Raw genomic sequence first — 15662 nt, forward strand, 5'->3', positions numbered from 1 at the left:
TCATTTCAGAAGCCTTATTTCTGAAGCCATCCCAAAGAATCTAGGCGTTGGGAGCAAGTTTTTTGTTTTTGTTTTTTAACCCTCCTGACTGGGGAAAAGCATGAGTCTAGAAGAATGGACACACTGTTGCCATCATCTGATCAGGCACTGGCCTGGTCAGTTTTCAGGATCTTATTATTAGGTTCTGCTTTCAGATTATAGTCAGGCTCATGGTACCAGCATCAGTGTGACACACAGTAGGGACTCTTTAATATCCACGGGGTGGCTGAATGGGAGGTTTCAATCTTATCTTGCAGGAACTAGCACCAACACCCAGATCCAGGACAGAGTCTGATCAGTTAGTTCAGGGTTTGGTCAACTACTGCTTGAGGGCCATAACTAGTCCTCCACATGTTTCTGTAAATAAAGTTTTATTGGAACACAGGCATAACATTGTTACCCTTGTTTTGCTGCTGTCAACACACAATGGTGGAATGGAGTGGTTGTGACACTATGTGGACTCCAGAGACCTACAGAATATGCACACTGGCAATTCTAGTACTTAGAAAGTAGAGGTAGGAGAGTCAGGAAGTCTGAGGCCAGCCTGGGCTATGTTAGATTCTATCTCATAAAACAGAACAACAAAAAAACCCTACAGTGTTTACTTTTATTTACTTTTTAACCATGTGAATCTGTATCTATGTAGGTATGTGCACTGAGTGCATGTGCCCTTAGAGATTAGAAGAGAGTATCGATCCCTTGGAGCTAGAGTCAAAGGCTTGAGGGCTGCCTGGTGTGGGTGCTGGGAACCAAACTCAGGTAAGAGCAACGAGGATTCTGAACTGCTGAGCCATCTATTCAGGCCTACGTACATTTAAATCCATGATTCTTTCTACCTGGCCGTTTACACAGGGTTCCCTGGCTCCTGAAAGTAGCTTGTCTGTGTCTGAGCACAGAAATGGCTGGGTACACTTCCTCAGAAATGTAAGGAGATCTTGGAGGCTCCCCAGAGTCCCGAGGGAGAGCTGGTAGGGTCCTCTGATTCTCAGGTCGGAAGCAGTAGGCTCCTCTGCTGCCAAGATCATTGAAGATGCTAACAGGCCAGATGTCTATTCTCTGGAGTTCTGCCAAGTCTCCATACTTCTTCTTTTAAAAATATTTGGTGTTTTTTTTTAATCTAATTATGTGTCTCTATACATGTGGGGTGGGAAGAGGTATGCATGGGAGTCTAGGTGCCTTCAGAGGCCAGAAGAGGGTGTAAGATCCTCTGGAGTGGCAGAAACAGGTAACTGTGAGATACCCATTGTGGGTGCTCAGAACTGAACCTGGTGCTTTGAAAGAGCAGTACATACCCTTAACCATAATGCCATTTCTCTAGCCCTCCTAACACACACACACACACACACACACACACACACACACACACACACACACTTTATTACCAGCCTTGCTACTAGTTTCTCTTTTACATTTATTTATTTTATATCTATGTGAGTGGATACCCATGTGCTTGAACTTTGTGGCATGTGTGGAGGTCAGAACACAGCTGGCAGGGACTGGTTCTGCCCTTCTCCCATGGGGATTGTGAGGTCAAATTCAGGCTGTCAGGCTTGGTGGAGTGCTTTTACCCACTGAGGCATCTTACCACCTTCTCCAGATCTCCTTATGAGGTATCTGTTTAAGGTGGAATAAACTAGGTGTGATGATGCATACCTGTAATCCCAGCACTTGGGAGGAGGAGATGGGTCAGGAGTTCAAGTCTAGCCTGGGCTACATAACACCCTATCTCAACAAACAAAAATAATAATAATAAAAAAATAACCAAAAGAAGAGCAAGGCAATGAAATGCCTCCAGGTGGCAGGGTAGGCTCCAACAGAGTGTGCCGAAAACAAAACAAATCTTCTCCTGGATTCAATCCCTCTCCTGGATTCAATGCCTCCCCTGTCCCCCGCCTGTCCCCCCTCATCCCGGCAACCTTGTTTCAGCCCAAATCTTGAATCACCTCAGAAGAATCCTCTGTGAAGCAAGTTCATGGCCATGCCATCGACTTCAAAACTAAGTTTTGCTTCCCTTTCTCTTTCTCATTTTTTTCTTTTTGACAGTTTTGTATAGCCCAGGCTGGTAGCCAAGTTTTACCTTGACCCTGATTCTCCTGTCTCTATCTCTCAAGGGCTGGAATTACAACTGTGCAATACTAGGCCCACCTTTGGCACAGACTCTTAGACAAACAACAGGTGGCCATCCATAGAAACTGAATTATCTGCTGTAAATGTCTCTGCTCTCTATGTGACTATTCCTGTTCCAACTTCAATGCTCTCCATGAGTCTGTTTCTGTTGAAGGATGCTTATCTGCTTAGAGGTTCCTTCAGAGCCTCTGATTTTGGCTCACAGACTTTAGGTGCCCTCCCCTCTCCATTTTCTTCCTGGTTCTTGCCTAGCTCACACTCCATCCTTGCTTTGAGTCACAGATGGTTTCTGTCTTAGTTAGGGTTTCTATTCTATGAAGAGACACCATGGCCACACAATTCTTTTTTTTAAAAAAAGATTTATTATGTATACAGATGTGTTCTGCATGCAGAAGAAGGCATCAGACCTCATTACAGATGGTTGTGAGCCACCATATGGTTGCTGGGAATTGAACTCAGGACCTCTGGAAAAGCAGCCAGTGCTCTTAACCTCTGAGCCATTTCTCAAGTCCAACCACACAATTCTTATAAAGGAAAACATTTAATTGGGGTGGCTCACTTGCAGTTTCAGCTTAGTCCATTACCATCATGGTGGGCCATGTCGACATGCAGGCCGACACGGTGCTGGAGAAGGACCTGAGAGTGGAGACGGAGCTACATCCTGGTAAGCAGGCAACGGGAAGTGAACTGAGACACTGGGTGTGGCTTGAGCAAAGATGAGATCTCAAAGGCTGCCTTGATGGTGACATACATCCTCCAACAAGGCCATACCTACTCCAACAAAGCCACACTTCCTAATCATGTCACTCCCTGTGAGCTTGTGGGTGCCAATTACATTCAAACTACCACAGTCTCTAACATTTCCAACTAACATGGATAGTTTCTACACACCCAGCATGTTCACATTCAGCTCCACATTCCTATGCCCTACCAGTTAGCCAGAAACTAACAGCTTTCTTCTTCTCTTTTATAATGTTATGTGCTATCAGATTTAAATGAAGACAATTCCTGATTTCCAGCCTCCACCTTCAATCCCAGCATTCAGTGGGGCAGAAGCAGGTAGAGTGCTGAGTTTGAGGCCAGCCTGATCTACAGATAGAGTTCTAAGGTAGCCAGGGCTACACAGAGAAACCCTTTCTGGGGATGAGGGTGGGACAGACAAAAACAATAACAGGAAGTTTAGCTTCATTTACCTCATAGAAGGGGGGGAGGCTCCTGTGAGGTTTGTTAATTAGATTTGTTCTCTCAGTGAATTTCCAAGTCCAAGCTGCCTGCATGCTCTTCAGTCTGTTTCTTTTCTTTCCTTTTCTTTCTTTCCTTCTCTCTTTCTCTTCCTTCCTTCCTTCCTTCCTTCCTTCCTTCCTTTCTCTCTCCTTCCTTCCTTCCTTCCTTCCTTCCTTCCTTCCTTCTCTCCTTCCTTCCTTCCTTAATTTTTTCCTCTTTTCTTTGTTTTTTTTTAACATAAAAACAGGTTATAATTCAAGAGTCCAGGGTTATTTGAAACTGGAAAATATTTTCTTTGTAGAAAATAGTAAAAATGATTGTTTTTTTCTTTTTATTAATTTATCATCATCATCATCATCATCATCATCATCACTATTTTTGAGACAGGGTATCACTATTTGGTACCCTAAAATAACCAAACTAGTCAGGCAGTGGTGGCACACATTTTTGATCCCAGCACTCAGGAGGCAGAAGCAGGGGGATCTCTGTGTTCGAGGCCAGCCTGGTCTACAGAAGTGAGTTCCAGGACAGCCACCAGGGCTACACAGAGAAACCCTGTCTTGAAAAACAAAGCAAAAACAAACAAACAAACAAACAAAACCCCACTAACTTATCATTCCAAGTCCTGAGATTACTGGCAAGCACCACCATACCCTGCTCTGTCATTTGTTTTTGGGTTTTTTGTTTATTTGTTTTAATATTTTTGTCTTGCATATTTGAGATTTACAAACATCAAGTGAAAATTGTGGGATAGCATAGAGGTGAAATGGTTATTATGATAAAGCAAATTAGCCTTACTTTACTTTTTAGTAAATCCTTATTTTTTTTTTTTAGACTTTTATGTGCATGGGTGTCTTGCCTGCATATATGTATATGTATTGCATGTATGCAATGCCTTCAGAGATCAAAAGAGTGTGTTGGATCCCCTGAACTGGAGTTATAGGAGATTGTGAGCCACTCAATGTGGGTGGTGGGAACCAAACCTGGATCCTCTGCAATGGCAGTAGATGTTCATTTGTTGTTGTTGTTGTTCTGTTTTTTGAGACAGAGTTCCTCTGTGTAGCCCTGGCCGTCCTGGAACTTGCTTTGTAGACCAGGCTGGCCTTTGCCTCCTGAGAGCTAGGATCAAAGGAATGTGCCACCTCTGCCCAGCTACAGGTGCTTTTAATCTCTAACCATCCCTCCAGCCCCATAGTTCTACTTTTATAACTTTGCTTTTTTGAAGTTTACTTCTCTCCCTTGCCTCAAACTTCACGGTGATATTTGTGGAGATTATGTAGCATCCTTTATCGTTATTTCTAACATTATATAGATGTCTGTCTTCTCAAACTTATGAGTCTTTCCTTGATTTCCATAGGACCAATGGTCATCACCCCAGGCTTAGGCCAACTTCAGTGCTAAGCGTTGAACCCAGGGCCAAGTGTATGCTAGATAAACACTCTACCACAGAGCCATACCTCGGCTCTCTCTCTTTCTCTTTCTCTTTTTTCCAGCTTATTTGTCCTCCAGAATGTTAATTAAGCTTCCAAACTTCAACTTTCAAATATTCTGGAATGCAAAATTTCCCTCACTCTTTCCAAGATGTGTGTGTTTGAAGGATGGAATTCTCATCCGGGCCCCACCCCCAAGGCCGTCACTGGCGCTTTCTGGAGATTTGTCTTTGGCTCTCCGACAGCGGCAGGACTTTGGCCTCCAGGAATGTGAAGCCCACATGCTTGTGCAGCCCTGTGGCCCATTCATCACTGGGGAGTGCGCCATTATCAGGGCTTCGCCAGATTTAAAAGAAAAAAAATTTCAATCCTTAAAGGGCTAGCAGTAAGGCTGCATTTAAGTTCCTTTGGTTTTGCCGACCTCTGCCTGGATTCCTTTCAGTTCCCCAGGCATGCTTAGAGTTCTGAGTGGGCTCCTCCAGAAGGCACAGGGTTGCTTTCAATGGGGTCTTTTGTAAATTTAAGAAGTTTTCAAACCCTCAACTGAGCTGTTCCCCTCTTTCTTCTTGCCTCCTCCTCTTTATCTCTGTCACTAAGTCTGTCTGTCCCGTCTCTGTCTCTGTCTCTTCATTTCTTCAGTGGAAGAAAAAGTAAGAGGAATTCAAAGAATGTAGCCCCAATGGATATGAAAGAGCAGCACATGCGTGTGGAAGGACTGGTGTGTGTGTGTGTGTGTGTGTGTGTGTGTGTGTGAGATGGGAGGCCAGGACTTGAAGAGGGGTGCAGAGCCACTGATGGGAGAAGGCAGCCAGACATTAAAAGCTCCATCTTCTTCCTGTATATGTGACTGGAGACCTTGTTGAAGGTTGATATGATTACAGGGGAGCAGTGTGAGTTCTGGGCTGACAAAGTTTATTGGGAATAAGCGGTTGGAAGCAGGAGGTAGAGTGGGAACAGGGAGCCTGCCATGCCAGCAGCTCAGAGGTCTACACTAGAGTGGCAGTCAGAGAGGGGATAGCTGAGGGAGCAAACTAGATACGAACTGAATTCTGGGCAGTGTGACTAGTGCCTGTTCTTCAAAACTCTGTCCCGGACTGTGTGGCTCAGTTTTATCACCGCTGGATTCTAACTGAAGAAGGCCAAGGAGGCATCCCACAGAGATATAACAGGAAGTGGTGATGGTGTCATGGGCCTATGAGGATGCTGAACTAAAGTCTATCAAATTGTTCAAACAGGAAAATTGTACACCATGTGAATTATCTGTCAATAAAGATCTTATGGGGAAAAAAAAGAAAAAAAAAGGCTATCCTGATCAAGAGAGGTCTTTTTTTTTTTTTTTTTTTTTCTGAGACAGGGCTTCTTTGTAGCTTTGGAGCCTGTCCTGGACTAGTTCTGTAGACCAGGTTGGCCTCGAACTCACAGAGATCCACCTGCCTCTACCTCCCAAGTGCTGGGATTACAGGCATGTGCCACCACCGCCCAGCTAAGTGAGGTCTTTTTGATGCTCTCCATCAACGCAGAGCCCCTGCTGGTCTTTTGTCGCCAGCCCATGGCTGCCACTCTACCTCTCATTTCTTAAATCCTAGGTACATTCATGCTTCTTTGTGGGTCAACTGGAACTGACTACCAATGTTTCCCAGTCTGTCTGTGCAGCCCCAGTGTGGCACTACCTATAGGAAGTGACCTCGGAGACACACCACTAGGGCTCTTTTAATAACCATTAACAAGTAGGGATTGCTGGACAGTAACTGAGAAAGGAATAAACAAACAGTTAAGGGTGACTGAGGGGCAGGTCATTAGTAGAGAGCTGAGAAGGCAGAGGAATGAGCTGCTTGGGCCTTTGCCGGTGTCCCTGCAAGACATCAAGGTGGCAGTGAGTCACAAACCCTGCCAGGGCCCCCTTCATCTTGAACTGGAGCTGGTATCCACGTTATCAGACTATAGATGAAGCATGGACTAGGAAGTTCCCATTGCTAGCTTCCTAAAAAGCACGGCCCTGTATGCTTGCTGGAGTGGTGTTCCAAAAACGAGCCCTTCCAGGTCACCCCACAGCTCTTGCCGCCACCATGAAGCGCCTTCATTCTCCTAGATGGTCGGCACCCTCTCCTCTCCATTAGAGGTTACCTGCCATAATTGTTAAACTTATGTTCCTCTATGCATAACAATGGATCATCCAATTGTACCTGCACTGTTAACAATGAAGGAACTGTATGTTCCATATACATAAGTCATTTGTTTTTGGGCCAGGATCTCATGTATCCCATCTCCTAAGGGTTGCTACAGTTCTCCACCATCACAGCTGGTCCAATGAGGTTCTGGGAATCAGACCCCGGGCTTCATGCATTAGGCAAGCACCCTGTCCACTTAGCTACATATCCAGACCTTCAACTTTTTGTTTTGTTTTGGTTTTTCGAGTCAGGGTTTCTCTGTAGCTTTGGAGCCTGTCCTGCACTAGCTCTGTAGACCAGGCTGGCCTCAAACTCAGAGATCCACCTGCCTCTGCCTCTGCCTCCCAAGTGCTGGGATGACAGGCATACGCCACCACCACCCAGTCCCTTCATCAACTTTTTAAATAATATATTTATTGAGGTTTCTTTGAGACAGGGTTTCTCTGTGTAGTCCTGGAACTCACTCTGTAGACCAGGCTGGCCTTGAACTCAGATCCACCTGCCTCTGCCTCCCAGGTGCTGGGACTAAAGGTGTGTGCCACCACCCCAAAGCTTATATTCTACATTTCTTTACTGTGTGTAGGAGCATGTGGCACATGTGGAAATCAGAGAACGATTTTCTGGAGTTTTCTCTTCTACCATGTGGGCTCTAGGAGATCAAAATTAGGTCACTAGGCTTGGTATCATGCACCCTTACCAATGAACCATCTTGGCTGGTCCTCATGTATTGTATCTTTTGATATAAGCTACTAGGAATTTTTCTGGTTTGCCTTCAGTTACAAAGTTTTCTTCATATTATGGGATTGTGGGCAGTGGTTCAACAATGAAATGGCCATGAGTACAAATTTTGTTTATTTGTATTCTGAATTAACAATTCAAAATCTTCTATGACAGCATGGGGGTTGGTTTCTTGAAGTGCTTGGTGGAAATCAGCAAAGAAGTAGGAATATGGTTTAGTGGCCCCGAGGAAAGGTGCATCACCAACTGAGCCTTTTGCCCAGCCCACTGATTGGAGGGAGCAGAACCTGTGCATATGTAGTATAATGTCTTAATCTACTGCCCTCCACCTTTTTTTGAGACTGAGTCACTGAATGTAGGTCTCTTCACTGTTCTAGATAGCTCCCAGGGTCCACTTGGCTCCAACCACATCCCAGAGCTGGGTTTACAAGGCATATACTAAGATTTGTTGTTTTTATTTTGATTTTTTTCCAAGATAGGGTTTCTCTATGTAGTCCTGGCTGTCCTGTAACTCACTCTATAGATCAGGCTGGCATAGAACTCACAGAGATCCTCTTGGCTCTGCCTCCCAAGTGCTGGGATTAAAGGCATGCACCACCACCACCTGGCCCAAGATTTTATTTATTATTTTTTTAAAAAATTTATTTATTCATGTATTTTTATGTATATGAGTATTCTGTCTCCATGGACACCAGAGGGAATCAGATCTCATTACAGATGGTTGTGAGCCACCATGTGGTTGCTGGGCATTGACTTCAGGACCTCTGGAAGAGCAACCAAGTACTCTTAACTGCTGAGCTATGTCTCCAGCCCTTATTATTATTTTTGAGAAAAGAGTCTTACTATGTAGCCCTGGCTGGCCTGAAACTTGCTTTATAGGAGCTATATAAGCTACCTAAGTTATATAAAATCAAGTGCATGCTTATAATCCCAATACTTGGGAGGTAAAGGCAGGAAGATCAGGAGTTCAAGGCTATCTTTAGTTACGTCGTGAGTTTGATTTCAGTCTGTGCTACATGAGACCCTGTTTCCAAAAAACTAACAAAACAAAACACTGATGCCAGTGAGATGGCATTTGCTGCCAAGCTTAATAACCTGAATCTGATCCCTGGGAATGAGATGGTAGAGGGAGAGAACCAGGTAGTTGTCCTATGACTGTTGGCCAAGCACCACGGCATGCATGCTCCTCATCACACATACATATACGTACATATACAATCATAATAAAATTCAAATAAAACCCTAAAAAAAGTAAAAAAAACAATTAAAAAAAAACCTGGGTGTGATAACCCACACCTTTAATCCTAGCATTCAGAGACAGAGGCAGGTGGATTTCTATGAGTTCTAGGGTAGACTGGTTTTCATAGTGAGTTCCAGGACAACCAGAGCTACATAGTCAGAACCTGTCTCAGAAAACAAAACCTTAAAAACGTACATTATATTTAATCAATATATAACACATATCTAAACACATATCACCCAGATATTGGTGTGGCATGTAACAACCTCTGTGGCAGTGGTTCTCAATCTTCCTAATGCTGCAACTCTTTAATACTGTTCCTCATCTGTGGTGATCCCCAGCCATAAAATTATTTTCATTGTTACTTCACAACTACAATTTTGCTACTGTTATTCTGATATGCAGAATATCTGATATGGTGACCCCTGTGAAAGGGTTCCAGACCCCACAGGGGTCAAGACCCACAGACTGAGAACAGCTTTTCTGTGAAGACAAAATGTTTTAAGGCTCTAGCAGCCAGCACTGAACAGTGTTTTGTAGTATGCATGCCCAGATACCTTAATAAAGGGCCTGTGATTAATTGGGAGGGAAATCTTACTCAACCAAGGCTCTCTCCTGCAATGCAATCTGTGGCTGCGCTCAAGAGACACACCGCCACCTGCTTCAGCCGCTGCAGTCCCCCAAATATTTTGAGGAGATCTGAAGATAGGTTAGGTACTCCTCTCATGAGGACCCTTACCAGCAAACAAGCATGCTTGTTGTCCCACCTCTCAAAATGCCTCTTCTGGGTGTGAAGGTCCACACCTGTCACCCTAGTACCCTGAAGGCTGACAACAGAGCATCACTGACAAGTCTAAAGGCCAAACTGGGCTACACAGTGAGATCTTGTCTCAGAACAACAGCAGCAAAAATCACAGGGATGTTGCTAGGTAGGTTGGGTGCTCAACTAGTATTCTCAAAGCCTTGGCTTCTATCCTCAGTGCCAAACAACCCAGATATGGTGTCCCACACCTATCCTTGCACTTAGGAGGTGGGAGAAGGAAGATAAGAAGTTCAAGGTTATTCTTAAATATATAGGCTGGCCTGGTTTACAAAACACTACCTGAAAGAGAGAAAGAAAAAAAAAAATGTTTCTTGGGCCCAGCAAAATGGCTCAGTGGGTAAAGACTCTTGCACCAGGTCTGAAAACCTGAGTTGGAGTCTTGAAACTCATGTAAGGGAACAAGAGAACCAACTCACTCCCACAAGATGTCCTTTGTCCCACACACACACACACACACACACACACACACACATACATTCTTTTTAAAAAATTTTTTGTTGTTTCAGTATTTCTACATAGCCTTGACTGTCCTGGAACTATTCAGAGTAGGGTAGCCTCAAACTAACAGAGATCTGCCTGCCTCTGCCTCCTGAGTGCTAAGATCAAAGGCATGCACCACCATGCCTAGCAGAAAATTTTTTCTTAAAGAAATTTCCTTAAAGAAAAATTTTAATGAAATTTGAGCGTAATTTTTTTTTTTTTTTTGCCAACATTAAAATCCAAGTGTTAAGGTTTGGTCACTGGTACATTTTCCTGGACATAAAGTCTCATATAACGATTTATTTTCACTAGAGAACGATTTGGCAGGAAGGAAGTTCACTGTGTGCCTGGCAGATCCCCTTTCATGGACAGCAGGTGCTGCTTCCAGCCACACCCTTGTGTGTGTGTGTGTGTGTGTGTGTGTGTGTGTGTGTGTGTGTCCCAAAACTAGAGTTAGAAAATGGCTCTGATTTCCAGTCCCTTTCCCCAGAACTCAGAGACAGTCTTCCTGTTTATCTTGGTGAAATGCCTGTTGTACTGGCCTTCTGCATCATATTCAAACAAGATGGTCACACGGGGAAGCCAGAGGTCCTTACTCACACACAATCAGGCATTCTGCTTCTTGAGTAGAAAAGCTGCTAGGAATGTTTAAGGATTTTCAGGATTTAGGGAAAATGTAACATTTTAAGAAACTGAACTTCTCTCAAAGGCAAGTCCTCTTCATGGGCTTCCTGAAAGCCTAGAGTCATTTCCTCCTGTGTGTGTGTGTGTTTGTGGACTGGTGTGGGGGGCTGAGGAATGCAGGGTGAGGCAGGAGGATCCTGAATTTGAGGCCAGCCTAGGCTACAAAGAGACTTGGCCCATGTTCTGCAAACCGTGTCATCAAGCTGCATTGCCAAACCTCTTCTAACTTAATAGTTTGAGACTTTGGGTCTAAGTTGTCTAGGCTGACCTTGAACTTTCTCTGTAGCCCAGGTACACATTCTGTAAGCAAGACTTAAAATTTTAATCTTTTTGCCTCAGTCTCCCGCACTGCTGGGTTGACAGGCATATGCCCTATCACTTCCTGGTTTAACTCTTCCTTGGGGCCCACTCCCATCCTGTGTCTACCTGTAGTCCCCATCAGTTCTCTGGTGCTATTGCTTCTTAACTTAGGGGAACATCTCCCAAGAACAAAGGGTGGCCACTCAGGCAGCCAGTCAGCTGTGGTTCAGGTCGTCACACAGGAGCGGAGCAAGTAGCATTTTCTTTCATTCTCCCTTCAGTTTCTACCGCGGTGCTCTCATTGGGCTGGCCCAAGTGTCATCTGAGCAGCCGACTCTCCCATTGCCCTCCTCTAACCCGTCCAACGGGCCTGATAACACGACTTCCCATTTCAACCCGATTGCTTGACCCATATAAAAATTAAAGCATTTTTTTGTATTGATTGCTACCACGGTGATGGAAATCCAGGCTCGAATCCATGTAGCTTAACCTGTGGCATACTCAGCAAGACCTTCCTGGATACGAATTAGTGCCTAAGTTATTGTGGACCTTTGGAAATATTTGAAATGAGTATTTTGTATTTGACTTTCTATTAACTATATGTTTGTTTTGTGATTCTATATGTTTAATTGCAACAAAAAGTTAATAGACTTTCTTCTGGAATGTTTGCCTCTTGAGATATGCGGGTCTAGAACTTGAAACTCTTTGGCCTCAGTTTCACATGGATTGGGATTTCAGGCTGGTGCCTCCACACAGAAGCCATGCCTGACTCTATAACTGAGACTGTGAATCTGACGTCTTTAAGTGAATTAAATAAAAAGAGAAGGGCATGTAGAGAGGTAAACACTGGCATACCAGGAACCCAATAATGGTAACCTTCTAAGTCACTGTCAGAGCCGACGGCTCGGCAGGAAAAGGTACTTGCGGCCACAACTGACAACCTGAGTGTGATCCTAGTAACACACATGATGGAATAAGAGAAGTTACTTCCTGAAAGTTGTCCTCTGACCTCCAGATACATTGTGGACTGTACATACCCACATATGTACATATATACACTAAACAAATAAACTGTAAAAAATAAAATTGTTGAACTATGGGGGTAACTTTAATGCCTACAAATACATAAACTTATAAGACTTGTAACAAATACCCCGTTTGTTGTTGCCTGATAAGAACATTCCTACTCTTAAGAAGTTAAAATGTATAGCAAAAGGAGGCCGAAGAACTCTTTGATTCTAATAGTATTTACTTACTTTCGGGGGGAAGAAGTTCTTGGGGATCAAACCCAGGTCCTAGGCATGTGACCAGGGGCTAGCTGAGCCACATCCCTAGCCCTCTTTTTTGGGTTTACATTAATTTATGCACAGTCAAATATGTGCCCTGAGTAACTATGACAAATGCTTGTTCCTGGGATAGTCCTGCTGAGTGTTTTGGGGGCAGGGTGACTGTGCCCAACTCTGTAGCCCTGGCTGATGTGAAACTTACCATGTAGAGCAGGTTGGTCCTGAACTGGCCGAGGTCTTGCCTCCCCCTCCCCAGTGCTCTAATTAAAGGCCAGTCTCCTTGCCCCAGCTCCACCCTTTCCTCCTCCTACAAATGACAGGTGGAAACAAAAAGGTCTGGCTTGTTGTGTAGGAATGTTTGAGAATGGGTCTCTCTGTCCTAGAAATCGCTATGTAAACCAGAATGGCCTCAAACTCAGTGATCCTCTTGCCTCTGAGTGCTGGCATTAAAGGCGTTCGTCAGGGAGGTTTTAAGGTTTCATAAAAACAAACACAAACAAGTGTGTTCATCTCAGTTCCCAACACTGTGGACAAACAAAATCAAGAGACTGAGCTGGGGGTGACGCTAATCACCTTACCACTGTGGCAGGTGAGGCAGGAGAATCATGTTTGAGGGCTATGGGGCTGCATCTCAAAACAATAAAAACCGTATTAATCCTCGTGATACAGACACTATTGCAGATTCTAATGCGAGGTTTTAAGATCATATACAGAGTCGTTCACGTAATAACGCTCTTGAGAGCTTCAGGCCTGAATGCGGATCTGGAACCGAGCCCTGATTACCTTACTTAACCCGGGAGGTCTCGAACCGGAACCGGGAAAAATCTCAGAGTTTACGCCAGAAAACCAAAACCAAACAAAGCAAAACCAGAACCTGGCCCGGGGGTTTCAGTAGTCGGTCCCTAAGTGGGCTGCCCGGGGAGGGGGGGGGGGGGGGGGGGGCTTTGTTGTGCCCTCTGCGGCCTCCAGGGAGCTGCAGACCGGGAGCGCGCAAGAGCCTGCCGGGAGCACGGAGCGGCCCAGCGGACTGAGCTTCCGTTTCCTCCTCTGCAATACCAAGGTGGCCAAGGCCGCCGCGCAGCAGCCCCGGAGCGCTACCCGCGGGCCCCCGACAGGCAGGTGGAGGCGCGCGCGCGCGCGCAGGCGGCCGCGCGCGCTCCGGGCGGAGCCGCAAGGCCGAGGGGAGGGCGGAGGAAGCGGCGCGCCCGCCCGCTAGGCCCGGCCCGCCGCGTGCGCGCGGCCCCCGCCCTCTCCGCCCGCGCGCCGGGTCGCCGGGGCCGTGGTGTACGTGCAGCGCGCGCGGAGCGAGTGGCGCCCGCAGGCCCGCGCCCTGCCTGCCCGCCCCGACGCAGCCGGCTGGGCCCGCCCGCCCAGGGCGCCGAGCGCCGCTCAGGCCGCGCTCTCCCCGGCGCGATGCAGCGCTAGGAGGCCCAGGGCGAGGCAGGCGAGGCCAGGGCGCGCGCGGCCTCCCTCAGCGGGCGGCGGCCCCGGGTGGGCGCCCCGACGGCCCCGCCGCCGCCCCGCTCCCGGCCCGCGGCCCGCCCTGACGCGGCCATGGCCAGTGACAGCGGCGGGCCCGGCGTGCTGAGCGCTAGCGAGCGCGACCGGCAGTATTGCGAGCTGTGCGGGAAGATGGAGAACCTGCTGCGCTGTGGCCGCTGCCGCAACTCCTTCTACTGCTGTAAGGAACACCAGCGTCAGGACTGGAAGAAGCACAAGCTAGTGTGCCAGGGCGGCGAGGCCCCCCGCGCGCAGCCCGCGCCGGCGCAGCCCCGCGTCGCGCCCCCGCCCGGCGGTGGGGCCCCCGGAGCCGCGCGCGCCGGCGGGGCGGCCCGGCGCGGGGACAGCGCGGCGGCCTCGAGCGCCCCGGGCCCTGAGGACGCAACACAGGCCCGGAGTGGCCCTGGCCCGGCAGAGCCCGGCTCCGAGGATCCTCCGGCTAGCAGGTCTCCGGGCCCGGAGCGTGCCAGCCTGTGCCCAGCAGGCGGCGGCCCCGGGGAGGCGCTGAGTCCCAGCGGTGGGCTGCGGCCCAACGGGCAGACCAAGCCGCTGCCGGCACTGAAGCTGGCGCTGGAGTACATCGTGCCGTGCATGAACAAGCACGGTATCTGTGTGGTGGACGACTTCCTGGGCAAGGAGACCGGGCAGCAGATCGGCGACGAGGTGCGCGCCCTACACGACACCGGCAAGTTCACGGACGGGCAGCTGGTCAGCCAGAAGAGTGACTCTTCCAAGGACATTCGGGGGGACCAGATCACCTGGATCGAGGGCAAGGAGCCGGGCTGCGAGACCATCGGCCTGCTCATGAGCAGCATGGACGACCTGATCCGCCACTGCAGCGGGAAGCTGGGCAACTACAGGATAAACGGTCGAACGAAAGTAAGTGGCTAGGGCTCGCGCCCGAAGGAGGAGGGTCTGCGAGGACCACCCCTTCGCCCCCACAGACCTGGGGCGGGCGCTCTGCATTAGCGTGGTTTCTTTTGTCCCTGTAGAACTCTTAGCCACAGTTCAGACACTGCTGGAGTCCTGGTCACTAGTGGGGGGCATTGGGGTACCGGCTACATCGGGTGTGGGTGGTGCATCTTGCCCGCGTGCCTGAGCTAGTTGAAAGCCCCGCGGTTTTCAGCGCACACCGGGCTCTCATTGAGTAGACACTGCGTGTGTTTGGCTGGGAGTTTTGTCAGCTGCCCCGAGAAAGGCCCATTTAAAAGCCTGTGGTCGGAAGACTCCCTGTATTCAGGAAAAGCTTGACGGCCCGCTCCCCCTCCCCCTTGTCGCTTTATCTTGCTGGCTGTCCCTACTGTTTTGAATCCCACTACCAAACCGGGAAAGAGGTGTTTCCGTTCCCAGGGCTCATAGTAGGTAGGTTACACTCAGAGCACAGGTTTCCTCTATTCGCTTTGTTACCGTGATCCTTCTCTTGAAAAAGAGCTGTTTTGTGGCTTTCTGGGTTTTTTTTTTTTTTTTCCTAATTTTTTTTTTTCTTAAACAAAACCTACACGGAGTTGGAGGTCGGAGGGCTCCTTTTAACCTTAGGTTTGATGGGATTTTTTTTTCTTTCTTTCTCTCTTAGTGGCAGTTCCTTCCAGTCTGCTCCTCCCTCCCTCCTGTGGCAGACAGCGG

At 47.6% G+C, this 15662-nt stretch overlaps 1 protein-coding gene across 1 annotated transcript in view; it reads left to right on the forward strand.

Annotated features, from left to right (window-relative positions):
* Window positions 1–13648: 13648 nt before the first annotated feature.
* Window positions 13649–15662, forward strand: part of Egln1 (egl-9 family hypoxia inducible factor 1) — a 43462-nt gene continuing 41448 nt past the window's right edge. Inside the window, exon 1 of the mRNA XM_036188601.1 lies at window positions 13649–14918. Within this exon, the coding sequence (XP_036044494.1) occupies window positions 14094–14918 (825 nt within the window). The 5' untranslated portion in view covers window positions 13649–14093. The remainder of the gene's footprint in view (window positions 14919–15662) is intronic.

Source organism: Onychomys torridus, chromosome 5 (genome assembly GCF_903995425.1).
Source record: "Onychomys torridus chromosome 5, mOncTor1.1, whole genome shotgun sequence".
Classification (NCBI taxonomy): Eukaryota; Metazoa; Chordata; class Mammalia; order Rodentia; family Cricetidae; genus Onychomys; species Onychomys torridus.